The sequence below is a fragment of the Macrobrachium nipponense genome, chromosome 7, assembly GCF_015104395.2.
Source record: "Macrobrachium nipponense isolate FS-2020 chromosome 7, ASM1510439v2, whole genome shotgun sequence".
NCBI lineage: Eukaryota > Metazoa > Arthropoda > Malacostraca > Decapoda > Palaemonidae > Macrobrachium > Macrobrachium nipponense.
The window spans coordinates 103,645,509-103,671,454 of NC_061109.1; the positions used below are offsets into that span (position 1 = coordinate 103,645,509).

A 25,946-nucleotide genomic window follows, 5' to 3' on the forward strand; every position below is an offset into this window, starting at 1 on the left:
TCTTTATTTCAGTGTGTGTGTCTGATTGCTTTGTATCATGGAGTCCATGCTTGGGTGTTCCAAGATTTCCATGCTCCAGGTTTTTGGCTGCTACCATTACAGATCCCCATAGGACTTGCAGTAGGTGACGATCTAATTATTGTACCATACTAATCTTTGCCCAGAATGTCGTTCCTGGCCTAAGTCACCGTGGAAGGCGTTTTACAAGAAGAGGGAGCATCGTAGTTTCTACTGGGCTTTCTTGGGAGGGGTTTTCACCTTGTTTGGATGTCTCGGCTTCCACCTCTTCCAGAAGCGCTCCCCCTGCTTCGATTGTACTGCTGTCTCCTTCCATTTCTTCCTTCAATTTGTCGTTGGAAGTATTGGGAGTTGCACAGGATGAAATTATGTTTAATTTAGCCCCCTCTCCATCGGGATCTAGTGCTTTTCCCGTGAGGGAGGAGGCCTCTCCATCAGTTTCTTTTATTTCAGAATCAGAATCAAACAAGATGGTGGCTGTTTGGGCTTGTGCCCCACCTCTGGCCCCAATGGTAATCCCCCCCCCCAACCTTCAGGCCTACATTACTTTGGATCTTGTGTGCTGCCTCTTAGCAGGATGCCTGCATCTATGTTGACATTTTCTGGGTCACCTCTTATCGCCCATCCAGTGAGGCCACGGACCAACACTGCCATTCGAAATGTCGTGATATCACTCCCACCATCCTCTATGATGTCAACTTCGGTGGCATCTCTTCCTTCTCTTGTTGTGACATCATCCCTTTCGCCTATGATGTCATTGCTTCCACTCGCTGAGCCATTGGAGATGTTTTTCCGGCCTATGTTCAAGAGGCTGGACTCTAAGTTTTTTGAAAGAGGTTTTCTACTCTCTCTGGCAAGAATGATTCATCCCCTCTACCTCCTAGCAAGAGACGTCGTAGGGGAAGGAAGATCACCCCATCTCTTTCAGCCTCTTCTCCCTCTCCTCCTCACCATCGAGTCAGAAAGTTGGAGAATTAAGGACTTTGTGGAGTCGTCGTCTGCGAGTGGGAGGAGTGCATCACCAACTTCCCTTCACGGCCGTGCCTCTCCCTTACTTGTATGTGTTCGTGACCATGGAAGGGTTGAGTGAGAGGAGTGCTTCGCTGTCTTCTATACACGGCTGTGTGTCTCCCTAAAGTGTACAAGAGAAGACTGCTTCTCCATCTTTAGTCAACGTGCTGGAAATCATGAAAGTGCTGCGCATGAGAAGAGTGCTTTGCCGTATTCTTTACACGGCCGAGTCTCTCCCTCTCACGTGCATGTTCATATTCATAGGAGTGTTAGCCTCTTACCTGGACCATCGCTGTCTCCTGTTCCAGTCCATCGTAAAGGTGATAAGGCTCTGAGTAAGAAGTCTAAGGTGCCTACTACGACAGTGCCTCCTGCACCTTCCAAGGATTCTTCTCTCTGCACGGTTGCGGTTGATGCTCAAGATCATGAGAAATCTCTGGTTCTTGGATGTGTTTCATGTTCTTCTACTAAAGACCGGACTTTTAGGAGTTGGTCTCTTTTAGGAAGTTTACTGCGACATCGTTCCATAACCCAAAACCGTGCTCATTTGTCTTCTCACGGCCGTGTTCATGATTTGTCCCATGGCCACATTTGTGATTTGTCCCGTGGCCGCATTCGTGATTCGTCACATAAACGTTTACTTGGTTTGTCGCTTGTACGTATGGTTTGGATTGAGACTGCGTACGGGTTTCTTCACATGGCAGTGTTCTGGAACCCTCAGTTTCAAGATCTTCGGTGGTTAGGGGTTCCACTTCATCCAGTGGGTGGAATAATGCTTGGCTTCCTAGGGAAGCCTCTCCAGTGCTGTTGTGGAAAGATGAAGATCCTTCAAAGCCTACTTCTTCACGTTGTCGGTTTCCTTTGCCAGAGCCAGAGGAGGGAGAGAGCCAAGAGTTTCAGACTTCTTTCTCTGAGGTTGTTGATCTCATTCGTGAGTTCAGCAATCTTCTCTGAGGTTGTTGAACTCACGAATGAGACTCAGAATGTAGACTCAGTCTTCTATGATCTCAATGGGTATAGAGGCCTTACTTGGTTCCAAACAAGATACTAAGGCTTCGTTTGAGCGTCCCTTATTGGGGCATGCCTAATCTTATCTTGCTACGTGTTAATGTCTTGGTTTCTGACCATGATGTTCTCTACACTCCAATAGATCATCGAAGTTCTTTCCATCTCCTCTCCTGCGGCATAAGAAGTATTACTCTACCAATGTGGTTGAACTGATGTCCTGTCACCCTCAGAACAAAGAGAAAGAGACAAAATAAAGAATTCTTAAAATGAAATTTTTTTTAATCTATTTATATTTTTCATAGCTAACAGACCTGAGGTCTTAACAATAGGATATAATCTTCTAGCACCAGCTGGAAACTAGTTAAAAACAATCAAAGATTGTAAGGCAAGAAATCTGTGGCATCTGGCAACTCATGCGTATACGAGGCGGATGTTGGTCACTGACCAGGCTTGGAACTCGTGACGCACCAGTCTTTCTTCAACCACCTTGGAGAATCGTTGTTCATTTTGCTCTCCTCCCCCAAGCCGGTTTTTTGTTCGAAGCCTGTGCTTTTTTTTTTTTTTTTTTGTATTTATTCAGCCCAGAAGTTCCGTGGATGTCAAAGTTTTAAGATAGTCTCCCTTGTTTCCCGTGTTGACCTTCCTTGGGACAGATGCAATTGCAGATGTGCCTTGGTCATCGCTTGTGTTTTGAGTATGCTGATCCATCTCCCAAGGGGATATTGCCCCTTCAGGGAGAGAGGGCCCAGCTACTTTTTGTTCTTTGGTATTTTCTTTTATTATATATTGAAGATAATTGGAAATATTTCAGTGGACATTAATGTTTGATTATCTTCTTGCACATTTTCTGGGAACATAGTAATGTTTTCGTCTTTCAGAATTTGTGTTTTGGAAGGTTCGAGACGTAATTGATTGATTGATTGATTGTGTCTATTAAATCTGGTGTCACAACATCTGGGTAACTGCAATCTTCCCGTCTGCTTGCAGGGCCAGTCGTGATTGTCGTCTTGTCTCTTTCTGTCATTTTGGTGGAGAAGGGTCGTGGGTGGTATGACTCAGTATGGCTCACTCCCTCCATCCTCACATAAATATGACTTTTTCTTTTTCCCCCTCTCAGGATAGAAATCATCTTTCCTGAGGGAGGGAATATGTTATGTGTTTCTTTGCAGACTCTTCAGTTGTCAGCCCTGCTTCTCACCTGAAAGTTTGGCAGCGGCAGTGTTCGCTCAGATCTTTGGAGCCCCTCTGCTTCGCTTCCCACTGACGGAGATAACACTTCACTATTTTTGATGTGTGTGTTTGTGCTGTGAAGAGAGAGACTTGGAAGCAGTCATTACTGTTGGCAGTGTGTTCCTTGCGGTCATCAGAGCACCTTGCTGCTGACGATACATCCTTATGCCGGGATACCAACTTTACAGACTGCTTTGAATATCGTCTCCCTATAATGTTCAACTTGGTATCCTATTGTCATATGATGTAATTGTAGTGCTGTTTTATCTTAACATTTTCCACTTTGTCTTTTGTTCCAGCCTCAGATGTGCAGTGGATGGAGCGTATGTGGCCATTGGTAGGCCTATTAGAGGTACCAAATTTAGATGGCCTATTGTCTCACTGCATGGTGTCCCACTTCCCTCCTATACCTCATGTTATGGGTGTTCCTTCTCACCCTTGGTCTACACTATATGGGATTGAACACCACAACATCTACAGGAACACACTTGGTACTAATACCACATGAAGTTGGGACGCATTTTACCATGTTCTGGGAATATAATTTATGAAAATTTGTCTCAAAAGCCAAGTAATGGGGCACTTTAAGCCATTCAATGCTCAACAGTGAAAACAAGGAGTTGGAGTAGTTGGACAACAAGCTGAAAGACAGAAAAGAGGTAAGGCAAAAGATTACTAACTGGGTGCAGCCGAGATTGAAGGGATGCTGCAAACCACTTTGAGTAGTTCCTACAGTACACCATGTGAGATTGCCTGAAGACACTAGCCTGCTATGGGGTCTAAGATGGAATGCGAGGAGGTTGGATAATGAGATCCTGAGATAGAAGAATTACTGTAATCAACTTGGTAAACAAGTTTTAAATCTAACGCAATCTGCATAACAGTTCAATTGGAGTATAAGCTGAATCAAACAATAATACTATAAACATCCATATATTTAATGACTTATCATTTTGAGAAAGACTGAGCTTGGTGTTTGTACTGGTTATTAAAAAATTTAAGTACTATGGTGTGGATGGCATTTTATGAATGATGAAAGTATTATGAAATGACCTTAACTTAATTATAATGCTTTATGATGTTGCAGAACTGGCTGGTATATTGTAAGAACCCATGAAGTCTTGAAGAGCTCTTAGACAGGCATAATGCTCTGTATATCCACCAGCATTAGCTTGTGGTGAGGCTCGCCTTACATGATTGAGGTAGCCACCTGTTTCTAATTCATCCCACGATGGTGTAGACAAAGAAAATGGTAGAGTTGGAGGTTCATACACATATTTCTCTTCCTGAAAAATAACAAAAGACATTGAAGTTCTAAAACAAAATGACATTTTTATAATCAAATAAGATCTTATACTCTTACCAAGTAAATACATTGCTATAGTTCCTTAATTTTACAGCAGCTTAAATTTAAAATTTGTGGTAGCACTTGATTGTTTGGAGAAGGTAAGTGGCCCCGGCCACTTTTGGGAAAACATAGGTAAAAACTGGCTAAAGAGCCAAATCCATTATGTTCTATATGTCCACGGGAGGGGAGGAGGGAGGGCTCTTATCATGTAATTACTTGGTAAGTACAGTCAAACCTTGGTTTTCGTACACCTCTCTTTTTGCACATTTCCTCTGTTTTCGTATGCTCGGAAATGCTCCATCCGTACCCACGCTCGGAAATGCTCCATCCGTACCCACGCTCGGAAATGTTCCATCCGCGGCCAAGCACGTGACCGGGCCACATATCAAGAGCGCCCAAACAAAGCACCCCATCTTCTTTCGTGACCCATTCTGCTTTTGTGTTCATTGTTTTGTGCCTTTTGAGCTTTTTTTATTTGAGTGCAACTGCTAAATAAGCTATCATGGGACCAAAGAAAGTTCCAAGTGCTAGCCTTTCTGTAAAAAAAAAAAAAAAAGGGCAAGAAACACTACAGAAAGAACTCATAGCAAAGTGTTGGAGGAAGTTGCATGTCAATATTGGTGAGAAAATGCCTACAAGCGCTACTGTTAGTGAGTTTAAGGCCAGCAGAAGCTGGTTTGAAAAATTCAGAAAACGAATGGGCATACATAATGTGCCTACTTCAGGGATTAAGGACATGTTTGCAAAGTGGAATGATGTAAGAAATTTGTGGAGAATTATAATCCCAACAAAAGAGTTGTAATCCCGTGTCTCGAACATGTTTAATGACAATGCCATGCTAACTCTAGGCAAATTTTAAAGAAACGCCAGACACAAATGTCTGGACAGTTTTGTTGTGTGACAAGGGTCCAATAACTCGCAAGCTGGTCCTAGTGCCAGTAAAAAAACGAAGAGTGGGAGTAACCTCAGGTAGGGCCAGTAAAAAACTAAGAGAAGTAACCCCAGACAGGTCCTTGATACTTGAGGTCCTTCTGGAGGGAGATTCCCCTTCCCAACAATAACCCTCTCCCCTCCTCTGTCTTCCTTAAACTAACAAGTGTTTTCCATAAAGGTAAGAGTAATGTTACATGTTCATTTATTCTTTTCATTAGTCATTTATATTGATTTCTCATTGTTTTCTATATGTAAAACTGTTTATTCCTTATAAAATATATTTTTAAAAATATTTTTGGTGGTCTGAAACACATTAATTGTATTTACATTATTCCTTATAGGAATTACTGTTTTGGTTTTCATACGTTTCGGATTTTGTGGGAGGTTCCAGAATGGATTATGTACGATGAATTTGATATGGTAAAATTAGGTGGCATTGAAACAAAGCTTGTTGTAGGTGGTTCTACCTCTGGTTTTTTGCTCATCTTCAACCTATAGTGGTGAAGTGGGTGTTTTGCAACTGAGGAGTAGACCAAGGGTTGCCAAAACTTAAACACCTAGTAAATGTCCTTGCTCTGGGCACAATTCAGCATAAATTATTAGATTTGTTACCTGTATTAGAAACTCACTACCCAACCATTAGAAACCAATGACTTGTGGGTACTCAAGTACCGCTTTCCATAACTCGATCCTCTAAAACCTAGGCGAGGAGATAGATTAACATTAGATATACTTCTAGCCTTCCTCCCCCTATACTATGCAAGCCACCAAAAATGGTCCTAGTGTACTGAAGTTTCATACAACACTTTAACGTCTCGTAAATAATGGGATGCAAAAACGGATCTACATTTCCAGTATGTAGAATGAATTATTGCAGTGACAAATTGCATTTAAAAGCCAAAGAAGTAGCCACTGCCCTAACATCATGGGCTTTGACTTTCAACAAGGGTAATGCCTCCTTTTGAATATTTCTACGAGCTTCGGAAATCATATCCCTTGAGAAGGATAAGATTTTTTTGGACATCACATGAGAGTTTTTTGCTAAGAACCAAAGTATAAACCTACAGATTGCGTCTTTTTGTGAAAAGACTTGTTTGTCCAAAGTCTGTAATTCACTACAGTGAACCCATCCTAATTTGCAGGGGATGTGTACCAGACTCCCCTACGAATAGCTAGAATCCGTGTATACTTCGAGCTGCTCTCTAAAAATGCTTATAACTGCTTATCTAGAAAGTTCAAACACCTAAGTATCCCTAAAAATACAATCCCACATCAAATATACATTAAACTATTATCCTATTAATTTATTACTCTTTGAAACAACAATATTAATATAATTTCAAAGTAAATAAACATTTTATGGTAAAAAATATACTTGCGTACTGTATGACTTAGTTATGTACATATTCAGCCATGCTTTTCTTCCATACTGTTACTATTCAAACTGTCCAGTTTTCTTTTTACAAGTGAAACATTTTAATGTATGTCAATCACGATAGAGAGAGGGTAGGCGGAGCATTTTTTTATACTACAGTGGTCCCCCATAATTGTGGGGATGCGTACCAGACCCCCGGTGAATAGTTAGAACCCACGAATAGTTGGAACCCCTATAAAAATACTTAAGACCTCCTATTTTACTAGTTAAAACTCGAGAAAAACCCACTAAACATTTTTATACCGGGTTTTTTTAATAGTTTTATCATAAAAAGTGCATTTTATGATGAAATTGATGAAAAAAAAGCCAGGAATTTGTGGATATTTCTCATAGAAAAATACAGCGAATAATGTGGGGGAACATCCCAGAGAGAAATCCGCGAATCTGGAGAACGCAAATACGGGGGTCCACTGTATTGTGTTCGTATCCATTTCTGGCTAATAAGAGTTTTTGCTTCTTGGTACAGGGACAAGTGACTTTATTCTTTACAATTAGTGATTCATGATACTCTTATAAATTATGGCACTGGGTGTAATACACTACAGCAAAATCTTGAACTGATACGAGTGTTCATTAGAGTTATTGCCAAAAATGTGCTTGCACTGTCTGTGAAACACATAGCAGTCGTGAATTTCCTGAAGCAAAGGGCATTCCTCGATCTTTTTTGTCAGTGCTCCCACCAAGTCAAAGAAACAGAAAATCTCAAAGACTGAACAGATCCTTGACCAAATGGTCTAATTACGAAGACAAGAAGATCTTGGCAGAATTGAAGCTCATCTTCTTGAAGGGTCAAGCAACTTTTCCAGTAGTGTAGTAGCCATACCTCCTCTTTGCCAGATGAGACAGAGGAGTGCACAATGTGGCTTTACTGACATCAGCCTTGTCATCTAGCCAACTCTAACCACAAAGAGCCTTCTTTGATGAGCAAAAGAGAGCAATGTTCGGTAGACTGGAGGTGCCCGAGGGTTGTCAGAGCCAGGTGATGAGGGAGCTGAAAGTCAGAAAAACGCTGGATAGCAGAATAAAAAATATTTCAGTAATGATGCATATGCCGACGTTGGTTCTTCCTCCTCTAAAACTACTTTCGAAGAAAAAATTGCAGACAGCAATTGTTCCTGTGCTGCAGGTGGTTTCTTCAACAAGTCCAAAATACTATCTAGCCATTGATTGATTTGGACTGGAGTGTGCACACTCGGTGCATCCAACTGTGCCGGCTGCATTGATGAGACACGAGGCATAAAAGCAGGAAGTGGTGAAGGCTGAACAGATGTAGGAGAATTCGGCGCAAAAGACAATCCCTCTGACAAAAGAGAACACTCTAAGAATGGCGTAATAAACTTTAAAGCTTTTTACCTGAAGGTTTAATACTAACCTCAAGATTAGGAAGAGACCGCTTTGACTCGTCTTGGTACTGTGCGTTCTACCATCTCCATACGTACTTGGTCTAACATACACATATTCATCATCTACATTACATGCATGCGCGAATGACATTGATTGTTCCGCTGTCAGCTCACCTACAAAACGTTTATTGGCAGCTGGATGCCTGGTGCCAGATGCCTACAGATCGCTTCCGCTGTCAGCTCACCTACTAAACGTTTATTGGCAGCTGGATGCCTGGTGCCAGATGCCCACAGATCGCTTATACACAAACACTCCATGATCACCTGCTGAGTGTTCGACCATCACTGGGTGCTTCGAGCCCTTAACCCTTAAACGCCGAATGGACGTATTAAACATCAAGTCAAAATCTCCCCTGATTGCCAAATGGACGTACCATACGTCGACTCAAAAAAGTTTTTTTTTAAATTTGCGGAAAAATACTTATAGGCCTACCAGCCGAAAACTTTTGAATCACGCCGCCTTGGGGGATGCTTGGGAGTTTTCACTGGATACAAGCCGTTGTTTTGGTTTACAATCGTTTACGAACGCAGGCGCGCAAGCGAGAATTTCTTCTTATATCGCACTTTAAAAATACCCAATCGGTTACGCGCGCGCAAGCGCGAATTTCTTTCTTATCGCACTAAAAAGTATCAGTGACACATCTCAAAAATTATTTCGTCACTTTGACATAATTTTTGCACCGTTTTAAATTATCCGTTACATGAAGTATTATATATGAAAATGTGCGCAATTTCATTTACAATACAACAAAAAAATACTCATGATTGTAACTTTTATCAGTTATGAAATATTTCCATATAAATAACGATAAGTGCCAAAATTTCAACCTTCGGTCATCTTTGTCTCTACCGAAATGGTCGAAAAACGCAATTGTAAGCTAAAACGCTTATATTGTAGTAATATTCAACTATTTACCTTAATTTGCAACTAATTGAAGTCTCTAGTACAATATTTCGATTTATGATGAAATTTATGAAAAAACTTTTTCCGTACGTGCGCTGGTAACTCTTCCGAAAAAAAATCATACATGCGATTTTGTGGTAATGTTTGCACCATTTTAAAATTAGCCGTTAACATAAAGTTTTATATATGGAAATGTGCGCAATTTCATGCAAAATACAACTAAAAACAACCATGGTTGTAGCTTTTTATCAGTTTTGAAATATTTTCATATAAAAAATGATAAGTGACAAATTTTCAACCTTCGGTCAATTTTGACTACCGAAATGGTCGAAAAATGCAATTGTCAGCTAAAACTCTTTATATTTTAGTAATATTCAATCATTTACCTTCATTTTGTAACAAATTGGAAGTCGCTAGCACAATATTTCGATTTATGGTGAATTTATGAAAAAAAATAACATTTTCCTTACGTCCGCGCGGTAACTCTTCCGAAAAAATCATACGTGCGATTGTGGTAATGTTTGCACCATTTTAAATTAGCCGTTACATTAAGTTTTATATATGAAAATGTGCGCAATTTCATGTAGAATACAACGAAAAATAATTGAAGGTTGTAACTTTTCTCATTTTTGAAATATTTGCATATAAATCACGATAAATAGAAAAAAAACCACGTTCGGTCAACTTTGACTCTACGAAATGGTCGAAAAAAAAAAAAAAACGCAATTGTAAGCTAAAAATCTTATATTTTAATAATATTCAATCATTTACCTTCACTTCGCAACAAATTGGAAGTCTAGCACAATATTTCGATTTATGGGTTAATTTATGAAATCTTCCTTTCCTCCGCGCGCGGATTCTCCACCATAAATCGCGAATTGCGTACATCGCATTCTCGGAAAATTTGCTCTGTTTCATATTAGGCATTTCATAGTTTTATATATGAAAATGTGCGCAATTTCATGTAGAATAAAAGGAAAAATATTTGAAGGTTGTAGCTTTTCTAATTTCCGAAATAATTACATATAAAATTTTTTTTATTTTTAATTTCGACATTTGGTCATTTTTAACTCGTCGGAAATGGTCGAAAACTGCAATTGTAAGCTAAAACTCTTACAGTATCGTAATATTCAATCATTTGTATTCATTTTGAAACAAATTGGAAGTCTCTAGAACAATATTTAGATTTACGATGAATTTTAGAAAAAAACATTTTTTTACGTCCGCGTGTTACGAATTCGTACATCATTTTGTGATAATATTTTTCTGGTGTTGCCTTTATTGTTATACAATGTTTTATAAATCAAAATGATTGCAATTTAGTGTACAATACAATGAAAAAAAAAAGAAACTCGTTAGCTTTTACCGTTTTTTGCACAGCGTGATTTTAATACAATTATGTATGAATTTTCTTTTTTTCGCTCCCATATATCGCATTATTTACATATGATAATGATATTATTTTTCATTTCTGATGATTGCATACTAAACTTCAGGCAATGACAAAAAAAGGAGCAAAAAATGAACTCTTAATCTTCAAAACTAAGCGCGCTGTGATTTTTTGAAAAAATTATTTTTTCCGCTTCCGCGCTCACTCAAAACCGGCTCCGGCATTCGGGGGAGTTTTTGATTTTTACCGCTTCAGCGTTTAAGGGTTAACAAAAGAACGCTTCAGAATTAAATAATCAGGCGACGTCAGAATATCCTGCTGCTCTGAAAAGTTACAGGATGGTTGCAGGCTGTGGTCCAGATCTCTGGTATGCTTTAGAGCAGTTGGGGGAGTGTGCTCAGGTTTTACTCGGATGCCTTTCCAACAGCTGTCCACTAAGTCCCGGGACTGCAGAGGCTTGGCTGAGGGTTCAACTACTCGTGAGCAAACCCCACTGACCTCCCTTGGAAGTTAGGTTTGTCTCTGGGGAAGGGGAGTCTGGCAGGGACCTAAGAATCAGTGGTACGAGCAGTCACCCCCTCCACTGACACAGCATTTGCACTCCACTGACACAGCATTTGCACTAACACCACTAGAACCAATATCACTAACATTTAATTGATCCATAATTATCTTAATAGATACACCAAGCTGAGTTACTGTATCAGCTTGGAAGCAAAACTTCTTATCTACTTTTGCTTCTAAATTAACAATGGTCAGGAGAACAAGTTTGTCCTCTATGAGAAATATACATAGTGTGGTTGTCATACTTAGAAGAAGTCAAAAAATGTCTGGCAGCCTTACTGCAATACCTAATGCTATTAGCACTAGAGTCTGACATAATGAGTAGAGATTGGCAAATCAAAAATCTAGCTAGGCTAAAAGAATAGCATAACCAAATGACAAAGAGTAGGTCACCAAAGACTGTGATAATCCAACCATTGAACCAAAACAAAAGCTACCCAAATGATGTACACTTACTGAGCAGTATGAACAAATTGGGTTCTTTAGCTGGTTTGTACGTATGCTTCTCCAAAAGTGGGCAGAGCCAGCCAGTTACCTACCTACTCCAAACAATCTAAGTGCTACTGCAAATTTTAAGCTTGAGCTTCCGTGAAAGTTAGGAGCTATAGCAATGTAATTACTTGGTAAGTTACATAAATAAAACAAATTTTCCATATTTCACATCTATCTGAAAAGGGAAAGGTTTGGGTCACTTTTTGATGTTCCCATATACTGTGTAGTGATGAAATTTACATATATGAAACTAATATTTCCATATTTCACAGCTATCCTAAAGAGGAAAGGCCTGGGTCATCTTTTGATATTCCCATATAGTGTAGCAAAGAAATAATTACATGATGGCTAAGAAAATATACACACATCGACCAATAATGTCATTTTACAAGAGTCATCACAAGAATGCACATTATGGCTAACTGGAATAGTATCAATCACAAATTACTTAAAAAATCACAATCTGTCGTAAATTGTATTTTTCCTAACTATACAAACCTGAGGTCCTTTAACAATAGGAATGTAATAAGAGGCAGCTGGAACCGGTCGTAAGCTTTAAACAAGGAGGTTCGGTAGTTAACTGCTTGTCCGGTAGTTGGGTGTCCCGGCCGACTTGGAGGTGAAGTGAGGGGTGGCATGAGGTGGGACTATGTGTAAAGGACCTCAGGTTTGTATAGTTAGGAAAAATACAATTTACAACAAATTATGATTTGTTCCGACATGTAATACAAACCCTAGGTCCTTTAACAATAGGAAGACTCACTTATTGGTGGGTGGAATCTGAGTCTTATGAACAAACTGATGTTCGTCCGACCTTGGTTCCCTCCCTGGTCGTAAGAGCAGAGGGAGGATTCCTAGCCTCTGTCCAGCTGATCGGGGTGTGCAACGCAGGATCAGTGGTCAGACCTCTGGACCAAATTCATAAGAGGGAGGCAAGCGTGCCTCTTATGAATAGCAAGCAAGAACCAGTTCCTTCTTCAAGAGCCAAATATAAGGTCATGGGTTTGTCTCTTGTTGGCATCCACTCCCCCCCCTTGTTAGGGGAGTGGTGGATAACCGCTCCTATCCCTACTGAAAGGGATAAGACGGAGCTCAGTCGCGTAGCTTACCTGCATCGGCCTCCTGTCCAGCGTAGTGACAACCGCAGCCCTCTGCCCACAGGTAGAGGAGAGAAAAGAGGAGGAAGAGAAGCCAGTCACACTCTCTCTCATTCGTCCATTCACGTAGTCACATAAGGATGCGATGCTGTTCTGTCCGTTCAGGAGCTGGGTAAGCTACATAACTTGTTGAGCAGCCACCACGGGTCCCAAGGAGAAGGTGTCCAAGGACCTGTGGGTGATATCCCGAAGATAGAAAGATGTGAAGGTGGTCTGGTTGGCCCAAACCCCTGCCTTCAGCACCTGTGCCACGAAGAAGTTCTTGCGGAATGCAAGAGTTGGACCAATACCTCTGACTTTGTGGGCTCTCAGACGAAGGGTACGGGTGTCGTCACTCATATCCACAGCGTAAGCCTTCCTGATCACCTCACGAAGCCAGCAAGTGTGTTCTTGGACACCTACTTCTTGGTAACCCCGGTGCTAATGAAGAGGCGTTGACACTCAGGCCTGAGGTGCCGAGTTCTCTTCAGATTGATTGATTGATTGATTGTGGGTTTTCTGGCGTCACAACTACCAGGGTCACCGACGCCGAATACTAAGTGTGATCTTTTAACTTTATTTAAAATCTTGTTTAATATATTATAAGTTTTATTTTTTTAAAAGAGACATATAAATTTGATTTTTAAAAAAATAAAATAAATTTGATAAAAATCAGAATAAAATTCTGATCAAATAAAAAGAATTGTTAATTAATCCGAATAAATAACAATAAAACAAAAAAAGGGGAAAGAAAGTATATACTAAGACAGCACAGCTGTCAGATATATTTGAGAAGACCAGCTTCTTTGATAAAAGAGATAAAGTTATTAGCACACATGCTTTCTCCCAACAGTTTTGCCATGCTATAATTACCACCTGCTTCACTACTATAAGCTAAAAAACGATTACTAAGTTCCACTAGACTGGGACACTCAACCAGCAAATGCCTAACAGTCAGCGGAACTAAGCAATCGTCACAGAAGGGCTCATTCTCCCCATCCATCAGATAGCCGTGAGTTAAACGCGTATGGCCAATACGTAATCTACACAATACAACCTCCCACTTCCTTGGTATTAGGTCATATTTCCAAGGGTGTGTCTGTCTAGTAATTTCTTTCATTTTGTTGGGGCCTACTCTGTCCCACTGAAGTGCCCATAAATGCTGGACAGATTTCCATATATCAAAGAATGTATCACGATATGGAACAGGGCATTTTCTCGATACCAAAGTTTGCGCTGCTGATTTGACTAGCTTGTCTGCCTCTTCGTTTCCCGATATGTTCACATGGGCAGGAACCCAACAAAATGAAATAATGCTGCCTCTATTTTGGTGCAAGAAAATCCACTGCAAGATCTTCAACACCAAGGGATGATCAGTATTAAAGACTTCCAGGGACTGTAGGGCACTTTTGGAGTCACAAAATATTGTATAACTACACACTGGGAGTGTCGTAATATGTTCCAGTGCTATTAGGATGCCATACAATTCAGCTGTAAAGTTTGAGGCAACAGAAGGAAGTGCACCTCTTCGTTAAAAGATTCGCTAAAAACTCCATATCCAATGCCAGCATTGGACTTAGAGCCATCAGTAAATATAAAACTTGTATCTACATGCTCTGATACATGCTCTAAAAATATGGACCTCATTTCCTCATCAGATTTATCCCTCTTTGCTCCACTGAAGTACCTGCAGAATTTCACATCAGGTAACCTCCAGACAGGAGTACTGGGATACACAAAGGGGACAATGGGAAATTTTTTAATATTCGTATCCTCTAAAATATTTTTAATTCTATAGCTAAAAGGAGTGGGATACCTTGGATGACTTTCGTAAAAACCGTTAAAAATATTTCTATTTGCCACAGCAAATGCCAGAGATTTGGGGAGTCTTCGCACTCTAAACCAGTACCGAAGTAATGATGACTGGCAATAGAGTTCAAGGGGCATCTCTCCTGCAACAACTAGCATACTAGGTATTGGTGACGAACGGAAAGCTCCTGTGGCTATACGAATACCTGAATGATGCACTGAATCTAAAATTCTTAAGTTAGATGAGGAGGCTGAAGAATAAACTTCACAACCATATGACAGCTTTGACAAGATTAAGGATTTATGAAGCTTTAGTAAAAGATTTCTATCAGCTCCCCAACTGGTGTGAGAAAGCACCTTCATGAGTAACTGGGGCCACAGCCAGGTGTTGGATCAGCCCCTGGGTACTTGGAGTGCCCGGAAGACTGAGCGATCGCCACACCTGCTGAAGATCTCCACCCACGGAGGCAGACACGCCTGGAGAAGGCAAAGCAATTCAGGTTCAAGCGTTGGGGGCTGGGGGGCTATCTCCTGTTCGCTCAGAGGAGGAAAGATCCCACCCTGAACGGACAGAAGGCCCCAAGTACAACTTCTCGTCGAGGTGTCGCGCTCTTTCGTCTGCGCTCGACAAATCGAGTTGGATAGGAGGGAGAAAGGAAGACGACGTGTCTGTCACCAGAGGTGTCGAGGGAGAGCTTTCCGACAACACCTTGGTGACTTTACAACTCCCACTGCTCCTACAACCAGGAGACACAAAAATCACAGGGTACGGCCCGAGAGCATTCACGCCCTCGGCACCGAGTACACAAAGGATGAGGGTCCACAGTATCGCCGGACCGGAATGCCCCACACTTGCGGCCTCCCACTCCAGGGCACACTCTCCGGTTGGATGGGGGGTGAGGGGGCTTCTCCACTTCGTGGGACTGCATGGTCTCCAGCGATGCAATTCCACAGAAAAATAACAAAAATAATTAATTAAGTACTTACATTTCCACACACACACTAAGTATTTCACAAAGAAATAGGCAGAAGTAAGCAGCTTTAGAGTTGTTTTCATCCGACGGCGGTCGAAAGCAAAGTGGTATGTTTACCTCCAGTTGGGCGGGACTCCTGACCATTGGACAAGCAGTTACTGCCGAACTACCTAGTTAGTAAATCTTACGACCGGTCCAGCTGGCGCTGAATATTAATTCTTTATGTAAAGGACCGAGGGTTTGTATTATGTGTCGGAACAACTCTCTATTAATCAGTTTGGAACAACTACTAAAGGTCAAGTTATAAGACAGATCTAGGTAGTTAATCAACATTATAGGAGACATATTGTTTCTTTGTAATTCTTTATATAGTACTGTACTTAAGTAGGGAATTTCTTTGTGTACAGTATGTACAATTTCCATTCGTTTCTGTAAAGATTATAGCTAAAAGTATGTACAGCTGTGCTACTTTGCATAAATAATTATTGGGAAAGGATCATAAACTGGCTTTAAAGAAGAATAAACTATGTTCTCTCTTAAAGGTAGTAAAAGATTAACTGGCATGGTCATGGGTATGTGGGTGGTCCCACACCTCGTTAGAAGAATTATCCTAATGTTGAGACTGCGGGTTTGTTAGTTATGAAAAATACAAATACATACATATTGATAAATATGTATGTATGGTAACACTGACAATCCAGACAGCAAAATTGCACTTCTATATTTGTCATTTACTCAATCTTCAGTGCTGCACTGAATGTCAATTACAGATAATGAATTAGACTGTGATATAAAACCAATGTCAGTCCCTTTTAAAACCAAAGTGGTTTATGGCAGAATTGAATGCCATGTAAATTTACTAGTGCAGAGATTTTTGAACAATAATCTGAAGAAAGTTTGTTCTTACCTTTGTTGTGTTTACTGGTGCATTCATCATCTGTGCAAATCCTATCTTCACACCAGATGTAAATTCCTTTGCTTTGAGTGCCCTCTGTGCCTTAGCCAACTGTTCTCTTTCTCGATCCTTGTCTTCTTTTTGCTTTTCTTCTTCAAGGCGCTTATTGTGATCTTCTAAAATAGCTTTGGCATCTGCTTCTGATGCCATAAGTTCCTTTAATAACCAAAACAAATGGAATTACCAAAAATCACACTTTCCCAGAATTTATCATAATTCCAATTTAACACAAATTTATCATCTTTAACACACATTATGACATTATCTAAAATGAAATATATTCTCATCTTTTAAAAAGGAGTAAATTGTAAACAAAACAAAATCCACACACCAAGGCACTTTTTAACAAACAAGTCATTATGATAATTACTAATTTCACAAAAACTTACAATATAACAGACCCCGCTTCTAGATTTCACTTGATAATGTTCAGTGTCTATTGTCATATAGACTTGGATATTTTATGATACCTCCCTACCTGAATTGGTACTAGGCACTCAGAAGTGAAAGTGATTTATCTCTGCATGAGTGTATGCTATAAATACGTATACTATACATCTTTGTCAACTCTTTGAATGTGGAACATTACAGTGTCTACTTTCATGTTCCCTAAAGCCCTGTCCACACTAATGGGCTCTGCCTGACAGCCAACAGTGTTCCCATAACCAGTTCCACTATACTGACTGACAGAGTATGGAGCTAGAATGATGCGATTGTCTGGTAAAACTGCTTCAGAAGCGCGAGAAAATATGAACAGCTGGAAGTGCTCAACAGGCATGCCCGCTGGTGTGGACGGGCCATAAGATTATTTCTGGGCCCAGCCCGTGTCGCTACGTGAAATGTCCCTTTAGCACACATTTCTAAGGTAAATTAATGCTAACATACCAGAGAAAAAGCTAAAATGGAAATACCAGAATATTCTGGCTCGCTCACCTTATATATAAAGGTGTCGGTATGGTTTCTGGGGCGAGTGAAACCACTACCACGGGTCACTTGCCATTTAGATTCATCCTTCTTCGAAATCCCTCTACCAGAGAGGGGCCATACCAAGGCCCACTCCTCACTACAACTACTACTAGCGCCTCTGACGGTACCACTAGCGCCTCTAACGGCATCCTTTTCGTTAGCACCACTCAGACCGCACGTGTTTTTTCTTGCTCTGTGTTTTGTGCTCGTTTTTTGGATATTCTTTGCATCATGGAACGTCAAGCTATTGCTGCATCCAAGTTAAGTACTGCTAGAAGTGTTTCATGTCAATTTAGCTGGGCAAGGGCCCGTTTAACCTTTTTATTTCGGTTATGAAAGATGGCGTCCCGGACGGCTTTGTTACCGAGCCGCCCTGAGCGGCTCACTCTCACGTGTTTCATTGTTTCGTGCTACTTTCAGTCCCCTATACCGATTGAGCTAGAATGTTTTAGCAGTACATGTTTATTACTATGGTTTTGCATTATTGACGTGTCATTATGATTATTTATGCATTTATCTTAACACGGGGGTTTCCTTGAGTTCTCACGAGCTCGTAGCCTACATCGCTCCTATTAGCTCAGAGTTCATGCATGCATGTTCCTTTGTAATTAGGTCTATGATAGGCTCCTTTAGGACATACGTCCTTTCTTTTGGTCCTGAGCCACCCTGGCCACCGCCCTACGTTCCTACGTATCAGCATAGGCCAGCTGCTTTGAGTTGCCAAGTTGCCCTCCCTTCTTGGTTGGCCTGACCCAGCTTCTCCAGGACTATTCTTTCTCTTATCCTCGATTTTCTTCCTTCCCCCCGTGTTTTTGCTAGGATGTTTTTGTATTTATGCCTTTCGAGACGGTTGGAGATGGCCTAGGCCACCTCAGATTGCTTGGTCTGTCTCACTGCGTGGCTCGCTCCACAACCGCGACGAGGCCAGGCGATCACCATGAGCCACCCAGCGTCAGTCCCTCACGTTTCTTCCCCCCTCCAGGGGGGAGATTCGCTCGTTCACATTGTCCCTGGCAACCGATCCGAGCTCCCTCCCTTCTTCCCCCCCTCCACGCGGGGGATACGAGAGTTAGTAAGGGGACACGCGACGCTGGCTCGGCTGGCACCGTTCTCATCACGGAGTTCTGGGGGGGTTCCCTGCTCGGCCGGGCCTCGGTTGGCCACCAGGCTCGGCTGCGCTCGGATCTCCTCGGTTCTCGGGCCGAGCTCTCTCTTACCCCGAGTCACCACCCTTCCCGCTCCGGCGGATAGGGGCTCCGGCATCGCCAGGCCCCAAGGTTAGTGACTGTAGAGAAGCTCCGGCATCTGATTTTACCTTTTGCATGTTTACGTTTATTCTTTACATCCTTTATGTTAGCCTAAATCGGCGGAGACCCCGCTCACCACCCGGGTTCACCACCTACTTATTCTAATGTTAAGTTTTTACAGCGGATTTATCCTCCCCGCCACTAATTGCTGGTCCCCCCCTGCTACTCACCCGCCATCCTAGTACTCCTCGTTCCGGCGTATAAGTTAGGTACTACTGTTTCCGTGATATTTTCGTCCTCCGGTAACGCCGGGGACACACTGATTCTAGTTTTACCAACTCTATCGGACACTCACCACGTTACACGGCAGAAGAGCAAGTAGAGACCAAGCCTTAAAATTGTCTATGAACTCCAGTGCAATCCGGTGTTATGATATATCACTTCATGGACTTAGTCCAGCAAGTCAGTGTTGATACTCGTGTATCATTTCACTTACAGGCTACCCACTGCCAGGAGTCGGGTTGCAACGCTGTTCTCCAGGACCCCTGTGGGCACGAGGTCTGCCGGACCCGCTACCTGTGCGATCCGCTTTGGGGATCTGGCAGTCTGGCACCACGAGAGCTGCACCATCTGCTATGAGCTGGTGGATCAGGTCTCCTCCGGAGTAAGTACACCTCCGGATACTAAACCTTGTCACATATAATTTATTGGCCTATATAATTTGTGATATATCATTTACTGTACGTAATTTAAGTTAATTTAAGTAGTCTTAAGTATTAATTCTGACCCTCTCTTTCAGGGTGCTCAAGCGGTCAGGGTCACCGCCCAAACCACCCTGAAGGCCTGGGTTGGAGGGTTTGGTCGGAACGTGACGAAGGGGCAGCCATACATTTTGGACAAGAAGATGGCTGCCCTCATCTTCCTCGGCGGTAAACCGACCTCCTATGTCGACCCGAAGGCGGCAGCCCCTTACATCGCCACCATTCAAGAGCAGGTGGCTCTAGCCGCGGAGGAACCTGGGAACCAGGAGGTCTTAGAAGTAGCAGCAGCTCTCAACCTGGACCTCAAGCCCATGACGGTAGACACCGCAGGTAGGAGTGAAAGTGAGGCCGGTTTGGTAGGGGCTCAAGGTCTCCCCTTGAGTCAATCTAGATCTTCTTCTCCCACTGCTTCTTCTTCTTTCCAGGGATTCACCGGGGATGAGCAGTCGGTCAGACCGAAGTCCACCCAGGCGATCCCCTAAGGTTAAAGGGAAGCGTGAACTCAAGACGCTTCACAAGACTCTGTCAAAGAAATCTAGTTCGAGTGGCTCTCAGAAAACTCCGGCTCACCATCCCGGAGGAGAGAAGCCTAGAACTTCTTCTTATTCCAAGGGCTCCAGAAGTAAGTCTTCTAAGGACAAGGCTCAGCTCCTACCCGACCCTCAGCCTTCGACCTCGACAGGAGCCCGTCCTAGGACCCCCAAGGAGAAACTGGAACCCACCCCTCCGGTTTCGACACAGACTCATTTAAGCAGCAAATGGGTAGTCTGGTCGGGAACTTGGTTCAAGACAAGTTCCAGGAGATGCTTACCCAGATCTCATCTTCTTTGGAGGAGTCAGGCCAGTCAATCCGAGCCATTTCGGAAAGACTGGTCACTCAGGAGAACCTCATCGCAGGTCTCCGTGAGAACCCCGCGACAGGTCTTGCACAGTCCGGCACGGCAGCCCAAACCATGCTGGACTATAATACTCTCCCTCCTTACACGGCGAGTAATCCCTGGAGGATTTCGTCGTACGCTCCCTTCAAGGACGGGATGCTGACGTTGGGGGACTGTGGAACTTGAAGGCTTGAGGACTTCGAGTTTCATCCTGCAGATCTGCAACCCCCCTTCATCGGTTATGCCCACCTTACGGAAGCGGCCATGAGGAGAGAGGACAAGATCCCAAAGGAGGCAGTTATCCTCTCCCGGGATCAAGCCCAACGTGATTGGCTTAGGAGCCTGGAAGATTGGGAGTGTATAAACACCAGGGTCCAAGCGTTTAAAAGCGCTTTCACAATGTTCATAGTGGACGGAGAAACGCCCATCCCGTTCACTATGAAGGTAGCGGAGCTGACTATGCAGGCCGCGATGAGAGACGAGCCAATGCCGCAGCTCCGGGAAACGGAGCCTACATCGCTCCTTCTCCCCGGAATGGAAGATCTATGGTTGGATCTCCCGGCCACCTTTTCGGTCGGGAAACTAAAACCAGACTGCGCCATCACGCAATTTAGCGAGAGGCTACCCAGGCTTCCGGACAGCCTCATCCAGGCTGAATTCGACGCCCAAATGAGATTGTCCAGGTCCCTCAATACTCTTGTTATGACAGAGGTATCATCTCTGATGTACGGAGATGAAACTCTGTTTAAAATCATAGCCAAATCACAATTGCATACAATGCAATGTGATTTATATGATTTTATTGTAGCAAGGCGTAATTGTCGGAAGCATGTCCTGCAGGAAGCCACCATCCGGCATGAGCCCAATAAGCTATTGGCTGCTCCGATCTGGGGTGCCGATCTGTTCCCAGAGTCGGTGGTGAACTCTGTTCACTGTGAGACTACCAGACTCAACCAGAGTCTGAAAGTTCGCTGGGGATTATCCAGTAAGAGGAAATCTGAGTCGGCCTCTTCAACCAAGAAATCGAAGAAGCCTAGCAAATTCCAGCCTTTCCAGGCTCCCCAGCAACAGACAGTGATGCAGGCGGTTCCGGTATCTCAGGTACTGCAACCATCTACGTCAAAGTCACAGCCTCAACAACAGTTTCTGTTGGTGGCGCAGCCTCAAAACCAAGCTTCCACCTCCTACGCTGTCTCCCCGGCCTTCAACCCAGTATTTGAAGGTCAGTCCTTTCAACCTTTCAACAGGTTCGGCAGGGGTAGCAGAGCTAGAGGTGCCTTCCATCAGAGAGGCGGCGGAAGAGCATCCAGCCGAGGTAAACACTTACGAGGAGGGCGCGGGACACGCCCTTCCCTGAACCAGTGAGAACCCTCAGGTAGGAGGGAGACTGTTCCTCTTTCGACACAGATGGAGGTTCAGCAACTGGGCACAGAGCATTGTGTCCAAAGGACTAGGGTGGAGCTGGATCAAAGGTCCTCCTCCATCCAAAACCTTCCATCAACAACCAACAGCGGAATTGATAGAGTACGCCCAAGAACTCCTTCAGAAAGGAGTAGTGTCAAAAGTCAAGCACTTAAAAGTTTCAAGGTCGCTTGTTCAGCGTGCCAAAGAAAGGCTCAAACGAACGAAGAATAATTCTAGTTTGTCCCGTCTAAACTTATTCATTCGTTGCGACAAGTTCAGAATGCTGACTATCTTGCAGGTGTGGACCTTACTACCCCGTGGGGCCGTCACCACCTCTATCGATCTTACAGACGCATACTATCATGTTCCAGTAGCAAGACACTTCCGCCCGTTCCTAGGTTTCAGGCTAGGGAACCAGGCATTCTCCCTCAAGGTAATGCCTTTCAGGCTCAATGTGGCCCCCAGAATTTTCACAAAATTGGTGGAGACAGTGGTTCAAGAATTCAGGTCTCAGGGAATAATGCTAGTTGCGTATCTGGACGATTGGCTCGTTTGGGCCACAAGCATCGAGGAATGCCACAAAGCAATGGTCAAAGTAATCGTAATCAAGTTTCTGGAACACTTAGGATTCCAGATAAACAAGACCAAGTCCCGGTTGACACCGGAGTCTCGCTTTCAGTGGTTGGGCATTCAGTGGGACTTGAACTCACACACTATCAATTCCGTCGTTGAAGAGGAAAGAAATAGCCAAAGCAACCAGACAATTTCTCAAGTGCAAGCAAACGTCTCGAAGGAGCCAGGAAAGGATCCTAGGCTCTCTACAATTTGCTTCGGTAACGGACGTTCTGCTAAAGGCAAAGCTCAAAGACATAAACCGCGTCTGGCGCTCAAGAGCAAACAACAGATCCCGGGACAAACTATCCACTATCCCAGCGATCTTACGCATTTGTTTTGTTGATGTATACTCATTACATTTTAAATATTTTTATACTACAGGTGGCTCGCGGTTAACGGCGCAATCACTCAACAGTGAATTGGTTTTACGGCTGTCTTCAAAAATATTCCTTAAAAAAATAAGGCATTTTAAGGTATTTTTAAGGCACAATTTTTGGTCAACAGTGCCGCTAGCGCTGTTATGTCTAGAGTACATACATATGTAGAAATACCGTTCGGCCCATAAATGTTATGCAAATGATATTAAAAAATTTTATTGAGAGTTATTACATAGGTATCAGGGTAAAATATATGCCTCTGGTGCTGTTTTATGCCAAAAATATAGTTAAATGAGTGCAAATTTAGCTATGGATGTGTCGATTTATAAATGTTCATGCTTTTATGTTTAAAATGTGTATGAAAACGTATTACGTATAAGTATTTTTATTTCTGCACATAAATATGATACAAAGGCAGCTTTTGAAACTGCCCTTCATGTTCATTCTTGTAAGCCGACGCCTGCCGCTCTTCCGAAAATATAAAGTTAAAAAAAGTGCAAATTTAGCGATCAATGTGTCAATTTTATAAATGTTCATGCTTTATGTTTAGAATGTTTATGCAAATGTATAATGTACAGTGGACCCCCCGTATTCACAGACTCTCACATTCGCAGATTTCTTTCGGGAACGTTTCCCTGCATTATTCGCGGAAAATTCGCGCATTCGCGGTATTTTTCTATGAGAAATATCCACAAATTCCTGGTTTTTGTTATCAATTTCATCATAAAATACACTTTTTGTGATAAAACTATTAAAAAAACCAAGTATGAAAATTTTGTGTTTTTTTTTAAGTTTTAACTAAAAAATAGGCTGTTTTTAGCGTTTTTATAGGGGTTCCAAACATTCGCGGATTCTAACTATTCGCGGGGGGGTCTGATACGCATCCCCCGCGAATACAGGGGGACCACTGTATAGGGTATTTTTAATTTGCACAGAAATATGATACAGTGGTCCCCCCGTATTCGCGGACTCACACATTCGCGGATTTTTCTTTGGAACCTATCTAGAAATTATTCGCGGACGGACTCGCCCATTCGCAGAATTTTCCGACGAAAATAATCCCTAATTAGTGTATTTTGATGTTTATTTTCATGACTAAATACATTTTTATGATACAAAAATGATTTACTAATTTTCAAATATTAATTTTAATTAATACTGTATTAGTAAGTTTAATAAGTTTAAATGATATCACAAAAATAATAATTCTCTCTCTCTCTCTCTCTCTACTACAAAGATGTATGTTTTTTGTATGATAAATAAATGATTTACTATTTTCAAATATTAATATTAATTTATACAGCAATAATATCAATTCATTAAAGAAAATACCATAGTGAATTAGTAAGATTTTAGCTTATAAATTTAAAAAATTATGGAAGAATGAAGGAAATCCCAGTCTTCTTTCTCTAACTCTAGGTACTAAAACTGTCATGCGTATCAAGTTAAGTGACAGGAGGGGGGAAGGAGCTGTTGTGCTGTTGCCATCAAGTGCTCATGAAATTCCCCCCTCACCCCCCCCCCCTCTATCTCTCTCTCTCACAATGAGGGACCTGGGGCAACCCGAACAAAATGTAAGGTCTGTAAGGTAAGGTCTCTCTCTCATTTACTGAGACTCGAGATTTTTTTTATAGTACTTGTACTATATGGTTTTAATACTTTCAAATAATAATAATAATATTAATAATAATAATAGTAATAATGATGATAATAACTGTAATTACAAAATTCATATTATGTGATAGTATTTTAAAGAAATACAATACTAATCTATCCATGTCACTTTTAATTAAGGCTAACTCTCTCTCTCTCTCTCTTTTGCCACACAAAATAATAATGTGTCATAGTGGTAACTCCCTCCCTCTCTTTTGCTGGAAGTGTTATAAGTATTTTTTGAGAGAACAAAGAGATAAAACTCTCTCTCTCTCTCTCTCTCTCTCTCTCTCTCTCTCTTTTTTACAGAGATGAAAGAATTTTTATGGTACTAGTATGTAAAATGTTTATTGATAATTTCAGTTATTTAATAATAATAATCATAAATAATAATAATAATAATAAATATAATGGGAATAATAATATAATAATAATAATAAAACTGTAATTACAAAATTACCTTTCCATTTCACTTGTAAGGATAACTCTTTCTGACTGAGATGAGAGAATTTTTATGGTAAATGCACATGTTTATTTTATTTTCAAATAATAATAATAATAGAAGTAGTAATAATACGATAACTAATTTCAAATGAAAATTCTTCCCTTCGTCTTTTTCTGTATCAATTTCCCTACCTCATAACTCCAGTGACGCTCGGAGCTGGGAAAGTAACAATGCCATACAATGGTCAACGAATTTAATGGTTTTATGTAATTCTCTCTCTCTCTCTCTCTCTCTCTCTCTCTACTGAGATGAGATCATTTTTCATGGACATGTATGTAATAAGTTTTATCATTAATATTTTCCAATAATACTATAACTGTAAGTACAAAATTCATATCTGAGTATTTTAAATACAATAATCATTCCATTTCTCTCTTTTAAATACTGTAAGGACAACTCTCTCTCTCTCTCCACAAGATACTTGTCATACATTTGGTGTTTCTATTTCTTCCTTTTATCTCTCTCGCTCTCAGCAAAAGAATTGATAGACAGACAAACATAATTGCAGAGTCCTCTCTTTCTCTCTTCTCTGGAGAAATATATGTATTTATGGGAGGGGAAAAAAGTTGCCTACAGACGTTCATTTCAATCTATTGAAACCGTAAGGAGTTATTCTCTCTCTCTCTCTCTCTCCTCCCTCTCTCTCGTCTCTCTCTCTTCTCTCTCTTCTCTCTCTCTCTCTCTGTGCAATTGGCTGTTTATATATTTCTAATGGTAAAATGTTTAAGATGACTTTAAAATGATATTAATAATACCAATTCAATGGTATATTTGATGTAGGATAATACTTTAAGTAGACATTTGGTATTTGTGATTTCACATACAATTGCTTCCTTTGTAAAAAAGAAAATGGATGTCTCAAATAGTAACCGTATGAAAGAAAAGGTGCATGACTGAATACTTATGGGGGGACTGAATTATTTTCACATA

At 41.6% G+C, this 25,946-nt stretch overlaps 1 protein-coding gene across 1 annotated transcript in view; it reads right to left on the reverse strand.

Annotated features, from left to right (window-relative positions):
- Positions 1–4,184: 4,184 nt before the first annotated feature.
- Positions 4,185–25,946, reverse strand: part of LOC135217114 (CDK-activating kinase assembly factor MAT1-like) — a 116,199-nt gene continuing 94,437 nt past the window's right edge. Inside the window, exons 5-6 of the mRNA XM_064252816.1 lie at positions 16,563–16,766; positions 4,185–4,553 (exon numbers count right to left, since the gene is read on the reverse strand). Of these exons, the coding sequence (XP_064108886.1) occupies positions 4,341–4,553; positions 16,563–16,766 (417 nt within the window). The 3' untranslated portion in view covers positions 4,185–4,340. The remainder of the gene's footprint in view (positions 4,554–16,562; positions 16,767–25,946) is intronic.